The sequence below is a fragment of the Chiloscyllium punctatum genome, chromosome 11 (assembly GCF_047496795.1).
Source record: "Chiloscyllium punctatum isolate Juve2018m chromosome 11, sChiPun1.3, whole genome shotgun sequence".
In the NCBI taxonomy this organism is placed as follows: Eukaryota; Metazoa; Chordata; class Chondrichthyes; order Orectolobiformes; family Hemiscylliidae; genus Chiloscyllium; species Chiloscyllium punctatum.
In genome coordinates, this window is record NC_092749.1 from 20,989,595 (window position 1) to 21,011,569 (window position 21,975).

Below are 21,975 nucleotides of genomic sequence, written 5' to 3' on the forward strand. Positions count from 1 at the left end.
TATAATTTGGAGCTTGAATCCTTAGTACAATTCAGTAATCATTTTAGAAAATGAACTGATCCTGGTCCTATGAATGAGGCACTGACAACATTTTAGATTGTAGAAGTTGGCGGCAGGAGGACTGAAGTAATTCTACAATTGATAACATACATTAAAATTTGTCTCCATGAACAGTTAAACTGACCTTGGTAATATGGAGTGCCAAAAACTTGGACATGAGTAGAATGAACACTTATGACATCAAATTAATAAAACCATGAAACAGCTGCAACGAAGTGCATGGTTTTATGTAATAAAATTTCTGAAAAGTTACAAAGAGACCAATTTAGTTATAATACAAATTATTCTTAATCCATGTCAATTATTGAACCCAAGTTTTGCTCTTCAGTCATAAACTCAGTAAGAAAGGTAGACAAATGGGAGAGATATATTGATCTTTCAGAATTAATTCCTGCTTATGAATTTAAAGGGAGTTACTGTAATTCATATCTGCTCTTGTGAGCTGAACTCTATCCTCCGTAATCAACTTCATTAATATTCACATTATTCAGGTCATGTGTCCACCTTTCTGGAAAGGCAAAACTTTGGAATGAAACAAATACTCACCCCAAATTCTACTTGGGTTTTAAGCCATGAACGTTTACCATACAGTATTTACAAGTTCTTAATGGAAGTGGAGCAAATATAGAGTCTGCTTTCTGCCAGAGTTTATTATTGCAACATGAAGTAAAATTTATATATTTTGTCATCTTAATGAGATCAGATCTCATTTTGGATGAAGGGGTTTCTTCAATCTGATATCAATAAATAATAAAAATTGAATGCTGTTACAAATTTTACATTTATTATGCAACATTGATTATTCTTCATGGTATCACCAATTTTTCCAGATTACCTCAGCTATTTCCATAAATTCCAACCTCAAAAACTACCGACAAACTGTTTAAGTAATTGATCTTTAAAAACAATCCTCACAGTAACAAATTAGCAATGACTATAGCGTGCACGTGTCAAACTAAGTAGTAACTGAAAATTCAAGTTGTTCTACATACATTGTAATAGTCTGCATTGTTTTTATGCTGCGTATCTATAATTTTAGACACTTATGGTGTCTCAATTACAGTTTGTTCCTATCACAATTATCCACTGCCATAAACTACAAGTTAACAGAAAACAACATCATTCTCATTTACTAAACATAGAATTGTTCAAATAATAACTTGCTCATTCTGAATTCCAATGAATGTGTTAAGCAAATTTTCCATTTACTGCGTAAATTTTGTACAGGGTTAAACCAAGATGGACGATCTTCAGGTCAGGGGATGAAGGTTGGATATGTAATAAATCACGACATTTTATAGAACAATCATATGTTGATCCCATTTTTCATATGTATTTCAATGAGTAATAAAAGAGGATTAGATGAACACACTGCCCATTTGTTCACGGAAATATTTTTGCGATTGCTGGTTTAGAAGAGTTTCTTTGTATTGTACAGAAAAGTCATCTTTACTGCGACAATGAGAAACTTTCAAGAAAGCAAGTATTGCTATTACAATCCACACTATCCAAGCACACCACAGGCCAAACTGGAATTAAAAATAGGAATCAGATGGTTACCAGTTAATTCTCAATTTCTTTAGCAGTCATGTTTAATGAAATTATTAAAGTACAAAGTTCACCTGTGCAGTACCGAAGTGGTCATAGAACAAAGTAGAAACCGCATTCAGATTAAGAGATTCTTCCTGGGCATCTCTGCAGCTGCAACAATATAAATTGAACATTAACTAGCTCCAGGACAGAGATAAACGCATTCAATTTTTTAAAAATTCATTCACAACCTAGTACTGACTTAAAATACAGTTAAGTTCCCACTTTTCTTTTTTGGTCTTTTATTTGACTTGGGCCAGCTTTTAAATGTAGGACCACAAGATATAGATGCAGTATTAGTTCATTTAGCCCACTAAATCTGCTCCACTGATGTTTCTCAATCCCATTCTCCCCATAACTTTTAACCCCTTACTAATCAAGAACCTATTCTATCCCAGTCTTAAATGCACAATGACTCCACCCTTATGGCAATATGTTCCATGGATTCACCACTGACTGAAGAAATTCCTCATCAGTTCCAAAGTGTCATTCCTTCACTGAGGCTGTGCCCATGGGTCCTAGTCTCTGCAAATAGTGAAAACATCTTAGTCTCCACCATCTATCCAGGTCTCTTCATGTTCTCAGTTTCAATGAGAACCCCACCTCACTTCTAACCTAAGTACAGACCCAGAGTCCTCAAATGCTCCTTATGACAAGCCCTTCATCCCCAAGATCATTCTTGTGAACTTCCTCTGGACCCTCTCCAAGGCTAGCTCATCATTCCTTACACATAGGGCTCAAAACTGCTCATAATATTTTAAATGTACAGATCAGTAGTACTTTTGTTCTTGTATTCAAGCACTCTTGGAATGAATGCCAACATTGCTTTTGGTTTCCAAACTGCCAATGAAATGCACAATCATAAGGACTCCCTAGTCCCTCTGTAGTATATTTCTGATGCTGTTCCCCATTTAGAGATTAGTCTACACCTCTAGTCTTCCTATCCAAGTGCATAACCTCATTTTCCCACATTGTATTCCATCTGTCACATTCTTGCCCATTCTCGACCATCCATTTCCTTCTGCACCTTACCCATTTCCTCAACACCATTCCACCACCTATCTTTGTGACATCTACAAACTTAGCAACAATGCCCTCAGATTCTTCATTTAGATTGTTAATATATAAAATGAACAGTTGTGGTCGCAAGACTGCAACATAACTCCATCAGTCACCAGCTGTCACCCAGAAAAAGATCCTATATCCCCACTCTGCCTTCTTCCAGTCAGCAAATCATCTATCCATGCAAGTACCTTGCCCATAACACCAAAGAGCTCTGTTTTGTTTTGCAGCGTCCTGCAGGACCCCTTGTCAAACACTTTCTGAATATCCAAATAGATCACATCCACTGGCTCTCCTTTGTCAAACTTTGTTACCTCAAAAGAATTGTAACATTTGTCAGACATGATAATTGGGACCAGGAGTGGGGGAAAATGGGTTGGTTGTGCTGAAAGCAACATGTCATAATAACGTTGGTAAAAGTCAAAATTGTTTTCAGTTTCTAAAATTATTGAACTTGTCACTACAGCCTTCACAACTTCCCCAAGTGGACTAGACTCAAAGCATTAACCGTTTTCTCTCCACAGATAGTGCCAGACCTGCTGTGTTTCTATAGCAATTTCTGTTTGAGAATCTTTGAGTTAACAGCATAATTTTATTTATAAACGATCCAATTTTTTATTCCCAAAAGTTGACTGTCCTGCTCTAAAGAACAGTGCAATGGGCAAGATGATTTCTCGGATTGGCCGATACACATTTATATTCAAAATTTAGATTTTGAGGAATTCAAACTATCACATGGGTAGATTCCAGCATCTAAGTACCATTTACTTGTCATGAGTGGGTGTTTAAAAATTCTCAATGAATGGTTACAAGCTGAGTGACATTGCACATCTGAGAAAACATTTCCTGCAGATCAGTGTGCCCAATTTTGCCATTCAAAATGCAACCTGTACATGGGAGTGTAAACCTTGTGTTTTAAGTGAACTATTCGCTCAAATCAGAACATTTGGAAAAGGAACTTTAATTGCTTAAGAGCAGGGACAGGAATGGTTGTTGCAGGTTCCAGGATTTAGATGTTTCCAGTAAGAAAAGATGCTAAAAGAGGGGGAGGTGTGGCATTGTTGGTCAAGGACAGTATTACAGTTGCAGAAAGGATATTTGGGGACTCGTCAACTGAGGTAGTATGGGCTGAGGTTAGAAACAGGAAAGGAGAGGTCACCCTGTTGGGAGTTTTCTATCGGCCTCTGAATAGTTCCAGAAATGTAGAGGAAAGGATAGCAAAGATGATTCTCAGTGGGAGGGAGAGAGACAGGGTAGTGGTCATGGGGGACTTCAACTTTCCAAATATTGACTGGGAACAATATAGTAAGAGTACTATAGATGGGTCAGTTTTTGTCCAGTGTGTGCAGGAAGGCTTCCTGACAGTATGTAGACAGGCCAACAAGGAGCGAAGCCACATTAGATTTGGTACTGGGTAATGAGCCCAGCCAGGTGTTAGACTTGGAAGTAGGTGAGCACTTTGGTGATAGCGATCACAATTCTGTTATGTTTACTTTAATGATAGAAAGGCATAGGTGTATACCATTGGGCAAGAGTTACAGCTGGGGGAAAGGCAATTATGATACAATTAGGCAAGATTCAGGAAGCATAGGATGGGGACATAAACTGCAGGGGATGGACACATTAGAAATGTGGAGCTTATTCAAGGAAAAGCTCCCGAGTATCCTAGATAAGCATGTACCTGGCAGGCAGGCAGGAAGCTGTAGAGCGCAGGAGCTGTGGTTTACGAAGGAAGTGGACTCTCTGGTCAAGAGAAAGCTGGCGGCTTATGTTAATGAGATGTGATCGGTCAGTTAGGGCACTTGAGGGTTACAAAGTAGCCAGGAAAGACCTAAAGAGAGGGTTCAGAAGAGCCAGGAGGAGACATGAGAAGTTGTTGGCGGATAGGATCAGGGTAAACCCCAAGGCTTTCTATAGGTATTTAAGGAATAAAAGAACGACGAGTGTAAGATTAGGGCCAATCAAGGATAGTAGTGGGAAGGTGTGTGGAGTCAGAGGAGATGGGGAAGCACTAAATTAATATTTTTCAACAGTATTCACTCTAGAAAACGACAATGTTGTTGGGGAAAATGCTGAGATACAGGCTACTAGACTAGGTGGGATTGAAGTTCACAAGGAAGAGCTATTAGAAATCCTGCAGAGTGTGAAAATAGATAAGTCCCCTGGGCCAGATGGGATTTATCCTAGGATCCTCTGGGAAGCCAGGGAGAAGATTGCCGCGTCTTTGGCATTGATCTTTCAATTGTCATTGTCTACAGGAATAGTGCCAGAAGACTGAAGGATAGCAAATGTGGTTCCCCTGTTCAAGAAGGGGAGTAGAGACAACTCTGGTAATTATAGACCAGTGAGCCTTACTTCAGTTGTTGGTGAAGTGTTGGAAAAGGTTATAAGAGATAAGATTTATAATCATCTAGAAAAGATGAATTTGATTAGGGATAGTCAGCATGGTTTTGTGAAGGGTAGGTCATGCCTCACAAACCTTATTGAGTTCTTTGAGAAGGTGACCAAACAGGTAGATGAGAGTAAACCGGTTGATGCGGTGTATATGGATTTCAGCAAGGTGTTCGATAAGGTTCCCCACAGTAGGCTATTGTACAAAATACGGAGGAATGGGATTGCGGGAGATATAGTAGTTTGGAACAGTAATTGGCTTGCTGAAACAAGACACAGAGGGTGGTGGTTGATGGGAAATGTTCATCCTGGAGTCCAGTTACTAGTAGTGTACCGCAAGGGTCAGTGTTGGGTCCATTGCTGTTAGTCATTTTTATAAACTACCTGGATGAGGGCGTAGAAGGGTGGGTTAGTAAATTTCCAGTGGAGTTGTGGATAGTGACGAAGGATGTTGTAGGTTACAGAGAGACAGATAAGCTGCAGAGCTGAGCGGAGGGGTAGCAAATGGAGTTTAATGCAGACAAGTGTGAGGTGATTCACTTTGGTCGGAGTAACCAGAATGCAAAGTACTGGGCTAATGGTAAGATTCTTGGTAGTGTAGATGAGCAGAGAGATCTGTGTACAGGTACACAGATCCTTGAAAGTTGCCACCCAGGTTGACAGGGGTGTTAAGGAGGCATACAATGTTTTAGCTTTTATTAATAGAGGGATCGAGATCTGGAACCATGAGGTTATGCTACAGCTGTACAAAACTCTGGTGTGGCCGCACTTGGAGTATCGTGTACTGTTCTGGTCACCGCATTATAAGGAGGACATGGGAGCTTTGGAAAAGGTGCAGAGGAGATTTACTAGGATGTTGCCTGGTATGGAGGGAAGGTCTTATGAGGACAAGTTGAGAGACTGAGGCTGTTTCGTTAGAGAGGAGGTGGTTAAGAGGTGACTTAATAAGAGACATAAGATAAACAGAGGGTTAGATAGGGTGCACAGGGAGAGCCTTTTTCCAAGAATGGTGACAGCAAGCACGAGGGGGATTAGCTTTAAATTGAGGGGTGATAGATATAGGACAGATGTCAGAGGTAGTTTCTTTACTCAGAGTAGTAAGGGTATGGAATGCTTTGGCTGCAACGGTAGTAGATTCGCCAACTTTAAGCCATCATTGGACAAGCATATGGACATTCATGGAATAGTGTAGGTTAGATGGGCTTCAGATTGGTATGACAGGTCAGCGCAACATCAAGGGCCGAAGGGCCTGTACTGCGCTGTAATGTTCTGTGCTTCTAATTTCTCCAAAATGAGAATAGGGCCAAACTAAAATTCTTCCACAAGAATAAACATTGTCATCTGAAATGTAGTTAGTGAACTGGCTGCATGCATTAAGTATACACTGACTTTTAGTTTGTTGTATTGGCTTTTTTTCGTGGATTTGAGTTTGAAGATTTGAATTTAGATATTTTTAAAACTATATGTAGAACTTTGTTTTCCCCAACAAGACATTTCTTGGAGAAAACACTATTCTTGGTCTAGGTTGCCTGAACACTCTTCAGGGAAAACAACTGTTTTTACAACTGGGTTTTACAACTGTTCTGTTTGAGAAGTGTTTTTCAGGTTTGAATGTGGTTTTAGTCCCAAGTGAATCTCTGCAAAGTTTCACAATGTGAGAGATTTGGATTATTTAGAGGGACAAAAAAAAATTGTGATTTTATATTACAAACCAAGCATCACAAGTTGTACACATTTATACTTGGTCTCTCAAGCAGTCGTGAGAATTCAGTATCACATTTAGTCTTTAAGTGAAAAGGGGTTAGAAAAAAATTAAAAATTATGAATTTAATTCCCACTTTAAATACATCATTCATTCTGTCATTCTTCTTATAAATTCCTATCAGTATCCCTCATACCTGATGGTTATGTTACCCTTGTTTGTGACGGAGTTGCACCATATATTAAGGCCATCACTCACTATGGCACTGGCAACCAGCATCAGCAAAGCAATGGTGCAGCTAAGAAGCATGCTTACAAATTCTGAAAAGAGTGATCTATAAAATAAATTTTTAAAAGTCACTAATTAAAAGATGACATACATATCAATTCTTACATAAGATACACAAAGCTTTATGAAATGGTTAAATTATTACACATTGGATAGCTGTAATAAACAGATCTAAATGAAAAAATAATGAGGATTAATGACACTGGATATTGTCTTTATTGATTTTAGTATTGCATTTGATAAGGTCCCACGTGGCAGACTAGTAAGAAAAGTAAAAGCCCATGGAATACAGAGGAATGTGACAAGTTGTAGTCAACATTCTCTAGGACTCAGTATTGGATTCCTTGTGGTATATATTAACAATTTGGACTTTAATATGGAAATTTGCAGATGACGAAAATTAGTCAGGTAGTTAATAGTGAAAAGGATAGCTGTCCATTCCAGACTGACAATGGTTTGAATTCCAGTAGCCACTTTTCCACTCAATCATGAGAAATGGGTGATAATACACTTGTAGAGGTAAAACAAAGGAAATGCACAATAAAAGGGTAATGAGAGGAATAATGAAAGTGGAGTGTATGTTAAGAGATCCTTGAAGGTAGCAAGACAGATCAATAATATAGTGAAGAAAGCAAATGAAATGCTTTCCTTCCTTGGAAAAGATATGGAATAAAAAAGATGGGAGTAATGCTGAAACTGAACAATTCCTTGTCTCCATTACTTCAGTCATTATTTAACCTTCAAGATTTAACTTGTGTTTCCTAACAGTCATCATGAGATTTTTTTTCAAAATCCTTTCATATGTCGTGTCGGCATGGGTTTCCTCCAGGTGATCCGGTTTCCTCCCAGAGCCCAAACATGTAGGTTAGGTGAACTGGCCGTGCTAAATTGCCCACTGTCTTCAAGGATGTGTAGGTTAGATACATTAGTCAGGGAAAATGTAGAGCAAAAGGGAAGAAGAATGGCAAAAGTGAGGACTGCAGATGCTGGAAATCAGTCTAGATTAGAGTCGTGCTGGAAAAGTACAGCCAGTCAGGCAGCATCCAAGGAGCAGGAAAAATCAGTCCTGATGAAGGGCTTTTGCCTGAAACATTGATTTTCCAGCTCAGAGGGTAGAGGAATGGGTCTGGGTGGGTTACTTGGAGGGTTGGTGTGGACTTGGGTCAAATGACCTGTTTCCACATGGGAGGGATTTTATCATTTTAAGTACTTTTTACTTTTAATCCACAATTTACTTCTGCTAATTAAGTGTCCTGGCAACATTTTAAAGTTTCCTCTTCTGACAAAGAAGTTTCAAATATATAGTCTGACAAGTTTGATGATTATCGAACATTTGATAAGTTATTCTTTTCTGGGCTAAAAATAAAATTGGTGTCACTAGCACTCACCATTATTTCTTTAATCTATAATGCAATATCTCCTTTAATCAATTAGTTTTTAAAGCTCAAATTAACATTGACTTAAAACTGCTAATATTAAAGTGCATTTTACTGTTGCTATTATCGATCTATTATCATTGGAAACAAATTCTTTTCATTCCCTGTTCTTGCTATTTTCTGCAAAAGAATGGACTGTAAATTGTTTTCCTCATCTGACCCTCATTGGAATTAAATTCCAAGCTAGTGGATTTGTAGGTCTATGGAAGATAGTGGAATCCTTTCTAACCACTATTCACTGCTGAAATTTGACCTGGTTATGACAATCGACAATAGATGCAGGAGTAGGCCATTCAGCCCTTCGAGCCTGCAATATGATCATGGCTGATCATTCCCAATCAGTATCCTGTTCCAGCCTTATCTCCATAACCCTTGACTCCACTATCTTTAAGAGCTCTATCCAATTCTTTCTTAAATGAATCCAGAGACTGGGCCTCCACTGCCCTCTGGGGCAGAGCATTCCACACAGCCACCACTCTCTGGGTGAAGTAGTTTCTCCTCATCTCTGTCCTAAATGGTCTACCCCATATTTTTAAGTTGTGTCCTCTGGTTCAGCACTCCCCCATCAGCGGAAATATGTTTCCTCCTGCCAGAGTGTCCAATCCTTTCAATCAGATACGTTTCAATCAGATCCCCTCTCAGTCTTCTAAACTCAAGGGCATACAAGCCCAGTCGCTTCAGTCTTTCAGTGTAAGGCAATCCTGCCATTCCAGGAATTGACCTCGTGAACCTACGCTGCACTCCCTCAATAGCCAGAATGTCTTTCCTCAAATTTGGAGACCAGAACTGTACACAGTACTCCAGGTGTGGTCTCACCAGGGCCCTGTACAGCTGCAGAAGCACCTCTTTGCTTCTATACTCAATTCCTCTTGTTATGAAGGCCAGCATGCTATTAGCCTTCTTCACGACCTGCTGTACCTGCATGCTTGCCTTCATTGACTGGTGTACAAGAACACCCAGATCTCTCTGTACTGCCCCTTTACCTAAATTAATACCATTGAGGTAGTAATCTGCCTCCTGTTCTTGCCACCAAAGTGGATAACCAGACATTTATCCACATTAAACTGCATCTGCCATGCATCTGCCCACTCACCTAACTTGTCCAGGTCACCCTGTAATCTCCTAACATCCTCATCACATTTCACCCTACCACCCAGCTTTGTATCATCAGCAAATTTGCTAATGTTATTGCTGATACCATCTTCTATATCATTTACATATATTCTGACAATCATTTTGGTCTGCCTGTAAACAAGTTACTCGTTTTGACGATTTCTAAAACTTGATTACTACTGATATGAAATCATCTACAAGAGTAGAAGAACTGGGTTATCTTCTACTTTCCCCAATGAAAATCCTCAATTAACCTAATTATTCATCTTGACTTCACAGTAACTGCTAAATGTAATAAGCCATCATTAAAATGTATTCAAAGAGATCGTGGCAAAAGTAATGTCATCTGTTGAACAATTCAATGATTTAGCTACAATTCTGACATATCTGCTGTTTGTGGTAATCAGTCTTTGTTCACTTTCGGTTACATAACCAGAAGCAGAAACAATCCTTGCAGTTCCTGGACACAAAAATCGTTTAAAATAATTATGCCAAAAGTAGGAACACCCTACTCCAGTAAGTAGTTAGAAGCAAGCAAAATGGCTTTGTACTGAACACTGATACAAAAGCAGACAGTGCTCTTCAATTGGATTACACTGAAATTCAGAAACAGATTTGCAGCATAATTGGGCTTTTTCAATATTAATGCTCCAGGTTAACCTCTTCCCAACTCTGATGAATCAGCATATTATTTTGTTATTTTCTTCTTTGTATTTATAACTTAACCTTAAAAGGCATCTGCACTAATCACCCCAACATCTTTAATGTTAGTGATCCATATTCTGATGGAAAAAAGGTGTTTTTTTTCCACAACTGTGTTAATGATGTTTTAGTTGTCATCTTTAAAAGATGACCCTTCAATCTGGTCTTTGATAAATAGGAGTAACAGCTGTATGTCTACACTATGAAGCCCTTCTAAATTCCTCCACTGAGTCTTTGATGTTATTTACAACTACAAGAATGAAGAATGAATGAATGAAAAATAAAACAAAGTGTTTAAAGCTCATCCTCAAAGGCTTTCTTTCTATACATGTTCCAATCTCTATGTCCTTTTATAACTTACTCGATTGCTCAAAAGTCATCATTTAGCAAATTGCCATTCCCTCAAATCTAACTGAATGTTAATCAGAACCAAAGAGTTCTGATGGAAAGCTGAAGTTCTCTTCCACACTTGCATCCAGCATTTTGTTTTTTCTAAAATGCAAGTATAAATGTCAGATGATATCCTGAATATAACAATGTTTAGTCCACTGAATTAAAGGGCACATAATAAATTACACAAATGCATTATTTACGAATAGTCAAGGTAAGCAAATTCAAGTGGGGAAATTAGAATTTATTGACATATGCTACAGTATTCATCAAGCTTAGTTCCCCATTTCCAGTCACAAGTAAGATTTCAAAGTTTTTTTAAATTGCCAAGAAAATTCAAAACAAATTCGAATATTCAGGCACAAGCTTTATTCATCCCTATATATATTTCCTCAACAAAACCAAACTTAGCTCAGTCAGAAACACTAACAAATTGCTGGAAAAACTTAAGTCTGACAGCATTGGTGGACAAAATCAGAGTTAATATTTTGGGTCAGGTGACCCTTCCTCAGAACTGCTAGCTCCAGTCAGAACTCCCTCTGCCTTGACCATACGAACCATATGGAGAGGTTGAGTAGGTTAGGTTTATTTTCATTAGAAAAAAGGAGATTGAGGGGGGAACCTAATTGAGGTTTAAAAAATCATGAAGGGTATAGACAGGGTAGTTCGAGAAGCTTTTTCCCAGGATGAAGGATTCCATAATGAGAGGTCACACTTTCAAGGTGAGAGGTGGAAAGTTTAAAGGGGATACACGCAGCAAGTACTACAGAGGGTGGTGGGCGTCTAGAACGTGTTGCCAGTGGAGGTGGTAGAGGCAGGCATTGTAGATTCATTGAAGATGCGACTGGACAGATGCACGAGTCGGTGGGGAGCAGAGGGATACAGATGCTTAGGAATTGACCGACATGTTTAGACAGCAAGTTTGGATTGGCTTAGGCTAGGAGGGTAAAGGCCTGTTCCTGGGCTGTAAATTTTCTTTATTTTTTGAACTGATTGCCAATATTTCACAAACTAATACAGAAGATGGAGCGGGCCATTCAATCCTTCATGCCTGCTCCACCATTTAAATAGAATTATAACTAAACTGATACTTCTCAACACTTTTTGCCTTTCTCCACAAACCTCATACCCCTACTGATCAAGAACTTCTATCAGCCTTAAATATACATAAAGCTCTGAGATAGACAAGGATGCAGCTGGAAGAACACAAAACCAGGCAGCATCAGGAGGTGCAGAAGTCAACGTTTCAGATTGTTGTTCCTCCAATTTGTGGTTTGGTTCATCGTGGCAAAGGAGGAAGCCAAGGATGGTCATGTCAAAAAGGCAGTGGGAAGGGGAATTAAAACAGGCGGTGACTGGAAGTTCAGGTCAGCACCTGAGGTCCCAGCTGAGTTGCTTCGTGAAATGTTCAGAGTTTATGTTTGGTCTCCCCGATGCAGAGAAGACCACATCGAGAGCACCTGAAGCAGTAAACTAGGTTGGAAGAGAGGCAGGTTAACCTCTGTCTCAGCTGGAAGGAATGTTTAGGGCCCTGGATGGATGTGAAGGGGGGGGCGGGGGTGTACTGGCAGCTTTGCATCTTTTCCAGTTGCAGGGGAAGTACCTGGGGGAATCGGAGGGTGTTAGTGGGGAGTGGTGCAAACCAAGAACTGTCAAAGGGAACGATTCTTGCGGAAGGCACAGAGGGGTGGGGAGAGAGAGATATTCTTGGTGGTGGGGTCTGCTTGGAGTTGACAAATGATTAAGGATGATGCATTGGATACAGAGACTGGTGGGGTGGTAGGTGAGGTCAAGGGGACCCCTGTCTTTACTGTGTTTGGTGTAGGGGTGGGGTTTAGAGCAGTGGAACAGGGAATGGAGACAGTGCAGTGGAGGGCTGACTGGATGACAGAAAAGCACTTGTTCAAAATAGGTGGACATCTGGGATGCTTGGGAGTGGAATGCCTCCTTATCCAAGCAGATGCAGCAGAGGTGGAAGAATTGGGAGAACAGGATGGCATTCTTGCAGGAGGAGATTGTCACCGGAAATAGAAAGGGGGGGCGGGGGGGGGTCTGAGATGGACCAAGTAAATGAGGACAGTGAGAAAGTTGTGGGCAAAGTTGATGAACTTCCCCAATTCAGCCTGGGCGCAGGATGTTGCACCAAACAGTCATCAAGAAATGGCTGAAGAGTTGGGGCAGTGTCTGTGCAGGTATTGAAGAGGGACTGTTCAATATAGCTGACAAAGAGGAAGGCATAGCTGGGGTCCAACTGAATGCCCAAGGCGAGGCCGGGGGGGGGGGGGGGGAGGGGGGTGTTGGCTTCTCCACCACCTGATTCTGCCTGGCTTGCTGTGTTCTTCCAACCTTCTGCTTGTCAACTTTGGATTCCAGCAACTGCAGTTTTTTTTGTGTTTTTGCCTCTACAGCTCTGTTTCAAGGAATTCCAGAGACAACTCAAGAAATTCCTCCTTATCCCAATCTTAAATTGGCACTCCTTAATTCTGACATTATGCCCTCTAGTCCTAGATTCTCCCATGGGGAGAACATCCTCAGCATTAAACCTGTCCTGATCGTTAAGAATCCTTTATGTTTCAATTCAATCACTTCTCGTTCTAAATTCCAGCAGGTACAGTCCCAGCTTGTTTAGTCTTTTCTCATAAGACAATTCCTCCATACCAGGTATCATCCTGGTGAACCTCCTCTGCCTCAATGACATATCTTCCCTTAAATTAGAAAAACACTGCATATGTGGTCTCACCAGCACCCTGTACAGTTGGAACAACACTTCCTTACCCTCATACCCCAATCCACTTCAATCGTGGATCTACACTCCATATTAAAAAACAAACAGCAACTATGTGTCACCATGATGCACTCAAATAAGCATGTAGCCCATAATTTAGCTCTGAAGAGCCAAAGAAACTTATTACATCCAACTGGAAAACACTAACTTGTATAGGAGGAATGTGCTGAAGCTATTTAATTCAACCTGCTCCACCAACTAAGGAGATTATGGCTGATCTGCAATCAAACCCTACATTTCCTTTACCCTTTTGAACTTTACATGGGTATACTCCAGTTTAAAACAGATTCCAACAGTTACAATTTCTGGAACAGTCCCAAACTTCTATCTAAAGAACTTCTGTGTAAAGGAATATTTATTACATCCCTGCACACTGGCACTGCTTTTGATGCCATGCACTCTAATCCAGACTTACCAACCAGAGAAAACTCAATTAGACAATAGGTGCAGGAGGAATAGGCCATTCTGCCCTTCGAGCCTGCACCACCATTCAATATGATCATGGCTGCTCATCCTCAATCAGTATCCTGTTCCTGCCTTATCTCCATAACCCTTGATTCCACTATCCTTGAGAGTTCCATCCAACTCTTTCTTAAATGAATCCAGAGACTGGGCCTCCACTGCCCTGTGGGGCAGAGCATTCCACACAGCCACCACTCTCTGGGTGAAGTAGTTTCTCCTCATCTGTCCTAAATGGTCTACCCCGTATTTTTAAGCTGTGTCCTCTAGTTTGGCACTCACCCATCAGCGGAAACATGTTTCCTGCCTCCAGAGGGTCCAATCCTTTAATAATCTTAAATGTCTCAATCATATCCCCTCAGTCTTCTAAACTCAAGGGTATACAAGCCCAGTCGCTCCAGTCTTTCAGTGTAAGGTAATCCCGCCATTCCAGGAATTGACCTCGGAACCTACACTGCACTCCCTCAAAAGCCAGGATGTCTTTCCTCAAATTTGGAGACCACAACTGCACACAATACTCCAGGTGTGGGCTCACCAGGGCCCTGTACAGCTGAAGAACCTCTTTGCTTCTATACTCAATTCCTCTTGTTATGAAGGCCAGCATGCTATTAGCCTTCTTCACGACCTGCTGTACCTGCATGCTTGCCTTCATTGACTGGTGTACAAGAACACCCAGATCTCTTTGTACTGCCCCTTTACTTAAATTGATTCCATTTAGGTAGTAATTTGCCTTCCTGTTCTTGACACCAAAGTGGATAACCATACATTTATCCACATTAAACTGTATCTGCCATGCATCTGACCACTCACCTAACCTGTCCAGGTCACCCTGTAATCTCCTAACATCCTCCTCACATTTCACCCTGCCGCCCAGCTTAATATCATCAGCATATTTGCTAATGTTATTACTAATTCCATCTTCTATATCATTAATATATATTGTGGTATTAATATATATTGTGATCCCTGTGGTACTCTACTGGTCACTGCCTGCCATTCCGAAACGGAGCCTGTCAGCCAACCAACTTTCAATCCAACTTAGTACTTTGTCCCCAATACCATGCGCCCTAATTTTGCTCACTAACCTCCTATGTGGGACTTTATCAAAAGCTTTCTGAAAGTCCAGATACACTACATCGACTGGATCTCCCTCGTCCATCTTCAGAGTTACATCCTCAAAAAATTCCAGAAGATTAGTCAAGCATGATTTCCCCTTCATAAATCCATGCTGACTGACCTATCCTGTTACGGCTATCCAGATGTGTCGTAATTTCATCCTTTATAATAGACTCCAGCATCTTTCCCACCACTGAGGTCTATGATTTCCTGCTTTCTCTTTCCCACCTTTTTAAAAAAGTGGTTCAACATTAGCCACCCTCCAATCTGCAGGAACTGATCCCGAATCTATCGAACTCTGGAAAATAATCACCAACGCATCCATGATTTCTCAAGCCACCTCCTTCAGTACCCTGGGATGTAGACCATCGGGCCCCGGGGACTTATCAACCTTCAGACCTAGCAGTCTCTCCAACACCAATTCCTGGCAAATAAAAATTCCCTTCCGATCAGGTCCTTCAGCCACCGTTACCTCTGGGAGATTGCTTGCGTCTTCCCCAGTGAACACAGATCTGAATTACCAATTCAATTCTTGTGCCATTTCTTTGTTCCCCATAATATATTCCCCTGTTTCTGTCTTCAAGGACCCAATTTTAGTCTTAACCATTTTTTTGCCTTTCACATACCTAAAAAAGCTTTTACTATCCTCCTTTATATTTTTGGCCAGTTTACCTTTGTACCTCATTTTTTCTCTGCGTATTTCCTCCTTAGTAATCCTCTGGTTCTTTAAAAGCTTCCCAGTCCTCCATTTTCCCCACTTATCTTTGCTATGTTATGCTTTTTCTCTTAAACTTTATATATGTTTCTTAACTTCCCTCGTCAGCCACGGCCACCCATGCCTCCTCCTAGGATCTTTCTTCCTTTTTGGAATGAAATGATCCTGCATCTTCTGCATTATACACAGAAATATCTGCCATTGTTCCTCCACTATCATCCCTGCTTTGGCCAGCTCTTCCCTCATAGCTCCATAGTTCCCTTTATTCAACTGAAATATTGTCACTTCCGATTGTATCCTCTCCCTCTCAAATTGCAGATTGAAGCTTATTGTTTTATGGTCACTACTTCCCAATGGCTCCTTCACTTTGAGGTCCCTGATCAATTCTGGTTAGTTGCACAATACCAGATCCAGAATTGCCTTCTCCCTGGTAGGCTCCATCACTAGCTGTTCTAAGAATCCACCTCAGAGGCACTCCACAAAGTCTCTTTCTTGAGGTCCAATACCACCCTGATTCTCCCAGTCTACCTGCATATTGAAATCCCCATAACAACTATAGTAACATCTTTGCGACAGGCCAATTTCAGCTCCTGATTCAACTTACATCCGACATCCGGACTACTGTTTGGGGGCCTGTTGATAACTCCCAAGAGGGTTTTTAACCCTTAGAATTTCTCAGCTCTATCCATACTGACTCTACATCCCCTGATTCTAGGTCCCCTCGCGCAAGGGACTGAATATCATCCCTTACCAAAATGGCCACTCCACCCCCTCTGCCTATCAGTCTGTCCTTACGATAGCACATGTCACCTTGAATATTCATTTCCCACACCCACTCAAATAACAATCACTTACCTTCCCAACCAGCTTTGCGCTCCAACTTCACTTCCACCCAGCACCCACCGTTTTCTGCTGCAAAAAGACCGTTGGCCTTATCTTCCCCATATCTTATAAAGCTTCAAACCAAATTACACTTTAATCTTCTAAATTCATCCTAATTTAATCTTTCAGAGTCCAAATATAGATCTAGTAAAACTACCTTTAGCTTCTGTCAGCAATCTACTTAAAAGGTGAAATCCAAAATGCATTTTAACCAGCAAATCTGGCAAGGTTAGCAACATGACATTCCCTGATGGTTTGCAAGTCAGACTTACTTCTCCTGTATTTTAACATACCAACTTCTTTTTAAATCAACCTGTTTTGACAGGTTATTATGACACACCTCCAGAACAAGAGGGACTTGAAACCAGATCTTCTGGCATAGAAGTACTGACATCACCACAGGAACAACTACATCTCCACTTTAAAAAGAGACACTTGTGTCCAACCAACTTCTTCCCCCTCCAACCTGTTAAACTCCCCCCAGAATTTCAGCAAGATCACAGATGGCATCAAGTCAATTCCAAACAACCTCATCCCACAAATATTGGATGATTCTGTTCAGACACCTGTTGCAAATATTTCAAAATTTCAATTGCAGGAGCAGGGGGAGAGGAGGAGAGAAATCAAAAGTGCTCAGATTGGTAACCCTATTGCAAATCAGCAGTACAATAGAATAAATGAAGTTAGGACTCTGATGGCACAATATTAGTGCTTTGATCTCAGAGCCAGAAGACCTGGAATCAAGTCTTACTTGCTCCAGAGATGCATCAAGTCTGATGAGAGTAGAGAGTTTTTCAGCCCAGAGAGGACCTTCAGCCCATCATGTCCACCCCATCTAATCAAATCCCATTTTCCAGTACTCGACTCATTTCCTTGTAGATATTTTCCAACGAATGTTATGCCACACTGGTGCAGCGGGTGGGGTCTTCTAGCTCAGAAACAGGGACACTGCCACTAACCAACTAGAGCCCTCTAGAACAGTTGGTATTCAATGTCGTTTACAATTGTATATTGAAACATTTCTTAAATTTTACACCTCGAGTAGAATTTAGACTGAATGAAGTGAGGTGGCGAAGTGCTTACTCCTCGAAGCCCTTGCAGAGAAGGTAGGTGCTCCTGAATCCCTGCAGCGCCGAGTACGCGCAGCTGAAGATACCCATGAAGAGACTGTAGCGGCACGCGGACGGCGGGCCCCAGCGCTGCACGTGGAAGCAGTACGCCTGCGCACATGCGGTAGCCCCGCTCTCGTTGCTGCGCTGCCAGCGCCCCACCCCGTACAGCGGGCAGCGGCCCCGCAGCTCGTGCTGGTCCTGACCCAGCGGCACGGCAGCGAACAGCGCCAACACGAAGGCCAGCAGATAGGCCGTGCACTGACAGAACAACAGCCGGTTGCTGATCCCCATCCTCCCGAGTAACCTCCGCAAGTTGAGACGCAGCCCGTCCTCAACAGAATCACCAACCCTCGCTACCTCGTGCAGCAACTATTGCCTTCGACTCGCGCGCGCGCGCGCGGAGCCCGCTCGAGCCATTCAAATAGAAGCGGTTGGGAGGGGGCGGAGCTTCTTTTAAAGGCACCGCAGCGGCACGAGGCCCTTCAGCCGCTCCTGCTCTTTGCACCAGCCCGACAAGATCACGGCTGGTCTGCGGTCGGGCTCTGCAGATACGCGCCTCACAGCTGTGGTCTACCTGTTGTGAAAACACACACACACACAAAAAAGGAAATTGCTTGAGAAACTCAGCAGAGTTTCAATTCCGATGACTTCTTCAGAACTGATAGCTCGGAAAAGGCGGTATTTATGCTGATGACAGGAGTCGGTGGTGGGGATGAACAGACAGGCAGAGACAGACCCCAGGGAAAGAGAGAAGAAAAAGTCAGGCAGACCCAGGGGTTCTTGATAGTGAGCCAGGGGAGAGTTGCCAGAACCGTGATAATGAAACGTTAACTTTCTTTTCTCTCCACAGATGCTGCCAGGACATTGAGTTTCTCCAGCAACTTCTGTTTGTGTTTGTTTCAGATATCCAGCATCCTCAGTTCTTGGTTTTATAATAGCTGCTGTGCACCTATGAAATTCACTACCGCTGAATGTGGTAAATGCTGGGACATGGAGTACATTGAAAGAGAAGTAGACAGATTTTAATTAGGATTGTGGAGAGCTGGCAAGAAAGTGAAGTTGAGGCTGATTTCATCAGCCATGTTCATGTTGAATGGGGAAGCAAGCTTGAGGGCCTGAATTGCTTACTCCCACATCTAGTTCTTACGTTTAAAGGTCTTGCCACTGTCATTTGCAAGTAAATGTATTAAAATTAACTGCATATCAACTTTCCACTCAACAGGGAGGCAGTAGCATGGTGGTATTATCACTAGATTAGGAATCCAGAGATGCAGAAATTCTTGGTTTGCATCATATTATGGCAAATGGTGGAATTTGAACTCAATAATAAAAGTCTAATAATGACCATTAAATCATTGTCAATTGTAAAATCTGATATGGTTCATGAATGTCATTTATGGAAGGAAACTACAAGCTTATCTGGTCTAGCCTTCATGTGAATCCAGACCCACAACAATGTTGTTGACCTTTAGGTTGATGGACTGTTGGCCATTATTTCAAAAGGAATGCAGTGCCAATCGGAGGGGGGTTCTTGGTAAAGCTTGGTAAAAGGCCCATCCAAACCGCACTTGGAGTACTGTGAACAGTTTTGATCCCCTTATCTTTAAAAAGAGCTACCATCATTGGCAGTTCAGGGAGGGTATGGGGGGATTTTCTTATGTGTATGGGGGGATTTTCTTATGTGGAGAGATTGAATAGTTTGGCCTTGTACTCTGAAGAAGAATGAGATGCGACCTTATTGAAACATGTAACCTTTTTAGGGATCTTAATAGAGCAGATGCAACCAGTCATTTCCGTTTGTGGGAAAGTCTGGGACCAAAGGGCATTATAAGAATTGCCCATTTAAGACAGAGACTTCTCAGAGTCGATCTTTGGCATTCTTTACTGCAGAGAGCTGTTAAGGTTGGTTGTTAAGCATGTCCAAATCTGAGACAGACAGATTTTCCATGAGAAAGAGAATCAAAGGTTATAGGGATAATGCAGGAAAGTGGAGGTGAGAGTAATCAGTTCAGCCATGATCTCATTGAATAGGGGAATAGACTTGATAGGCCAAATGGGAGACAGTGAGGTCTGCAGATGCTGGAGATCAGAGTTGAGAGTGTGTTGCTAGAAAAGCACAATAATTCAGGCAGCATCGGAGGAGCAGGAAAATTGACGTTCGAGGCCAGAGCACTTCGATAGGCCAAATGACCTACACATGCTCTTACATCTTATGGCCTTGAAATGGCCCAGCAAGCCATTCGGTACCAATCACTAGAAAGTCTCAAAAAGGAATTAAACTGATGGACGACCTGGTATTGACTAAGGCAATGGCAACTACAATGACAAACTCATCCCCGTCAACTCTGCAGAGTCTTGCTTACTAACATTTGGGGGCTGAAGCTAAAATTGGGAGAACTGTCTCACAGACTGGTAAAACAGTAACCTGACATCGTAATGCTCATGGAATTATACCTTATACACAATATCTAGAAAAGATTATCACTATCCCTGGGTATATCCTGTTCTACCACAGGATAGAGTTGTCCTGGGAGAGCATCATGTTGACCCCGGACTCCATGAAGTTTGATGTCATCAGGTCAAGAGTGGGCAAGGAATCCTCCTGCAGATTGCCAATGAAGCACCTCCACCCTACCCCCACCCCTCTTAGCTGTTGAATCAGTGTTCATGCATGTTGAACAACAAGTAGGAGGGGGGCAAGTGCACAGAATGTACTCTGGTTGGGCGTCTTCAATGTCAACAACCAGGAGTAGCTGAGCAGCACAACTGCTGACCTAGCTCTGTGCTGTATGACTCTATGACAAAGCTGCTAGGCTGGGTCTACACCAGTAGTGAGGAAACCAACAACAGGAAAAAAACACAACACCACATCCTCGACAAATTGCCTGCTGCAGATGCATTTGTAAACGAAACCACCATACATTCCTTGCCAATTTGACAATTCTGCTCCCTTAACAAGGTTATATTGTCCTTGTTTTTTTTCAGGTGTCATAAAGTCAGAGGTTTCGATATTTCTGGGTTTATCTACTTCATTGGTTTATCTGCTTTTAAGTCTTTCTTTAAAAACACTTGTAGAATGGAAGGGAGTGACCAGTTCTCCCAGTTCAGGGTTTGGTTTGGTTTGATTTTAGCAAGCTGTTTCGTTTGCAGCTGCTGGTCACATTTTAGCTGGGATCCCAGAGAAGCTGCAGGACTCAAAGAAACAGCTCCATTCTGAGCCTCCCTCCCTCTGACATCGGTTCTGTAACAACTTGTGTTTGATTTTAACTTTTTTTGACAAGGGGGTGTTTATGGGGATGACATAAGTTTTTGGAACAGCATCATTAAGTTGCAATAGAGTCAATTGGGTTTTTTAATTGTTGCGTTATTTTAAATTTGGTTTTCTTCTGTTTATGTTTAAATAAATGCTGTTTTGTTTAAAAATGAGTGGTTGAGCCAGCTGCATCACTCCTGGAATATCTATTCTACACCTGCTTAAAACAACTAGAAAAGTTAGGGTCTGAGCTACCTTCTTGAAATGTTTTGAGGGGGTCTGGCCTGGTCCATAGCACTGAGACAAAGTACTGTCTTTATTATTGAGAGTACCGTTAATTTTGTTACATGCACTATTATCTCGCTAAATGGGGGTAGGCTTCAAAGAGATCTAGCATCTCAAACTGGACATTCATTAGGCACTGTTGGCTAGCAGCAGCTGAAGCAGAATTGTAATCCAACACAACCTACAACATCATGGCTCAGCACACCAATCAGGCATACATAAAAATGTGGTGTCAACCTGTTGAAGCTACAAATCGGGACTACTTGCGTGCCAAACAGTTTAAGCAGCAAGTGATAGACAGAGCTAAGCAATTCCACTGACCAATAGATCAGATCTAAGCTCTGTAGTCATGCCAGATCCAATCATGACTGGTGGTGTACAATTAAACAACTAACCGGAGGAGAAGCTTCTGACAAAACCATCATCCTCAGTAAAGGGGAAGCCCAGCACATTGGTGCAAAGACAAGGCTGAAGCATTTGCAACAATCTTCAATCAGAAGCGACAGGTGGATGATCCATCTTGGCCTCTTCCAGAAGTCCCCAAGATCACAGGTGCCAATTTTGAGACAATTTGATTCACTCCATGTGATATGAAGAAAAGGCTGGAAGTACTAGATACTGCAAAGGTATGGGA

General features: G+C 41.6%; 1 protein-coding gene across 3 annotated transcripts; it reads right to left on the reverse strand.

Moving 5' to 3' along the window:
• Positions 1 to 324: 324 nt before the first annotated feature.
• On the reverse strand, positions 325 to 18,173 carry LOC140482806 (transmembrane protein 179-like). Of its 3 annotated transcripts, none has more exons than XM_072580449.1 (4): positions 17,775 to 18,173; positions 7,002 to 7,139; positions 1,694 to 1,761; positions 325 to 1,589 (listed from the first exon to the last, which is right to left on the reverse strand). In XM_072580449.1, the coding sequence occupies exons 1-4, from the start codon at positions 18,092 to 18,094 to the stop codon at positions 1,510 to 1,512; spliced, it is 606 nt and encodes a 201-aa protein (XP_072436550.1). In that variant the 5' UTR covers positions 18,095 to 18,173; the 3' UTR covers positions 325 to 1,509. The 3 variants fall into 3 exon arrangements, with proteins under 3 accessions (XP_072436550.1, XP_072436549.1, XP_072436551.1); XM_072580448.1 differs by having other exon boundaries at positions 1,683 to 1,761; XM_072580450.1 differs by lacking the exon at positions 7,002 to 7,139 and having other exon boundaries at positions 1,683 to 1,761.
• Between the last annotated feature and the right edge of the window lie 3,802 nt (positions 18,174 to 21,975).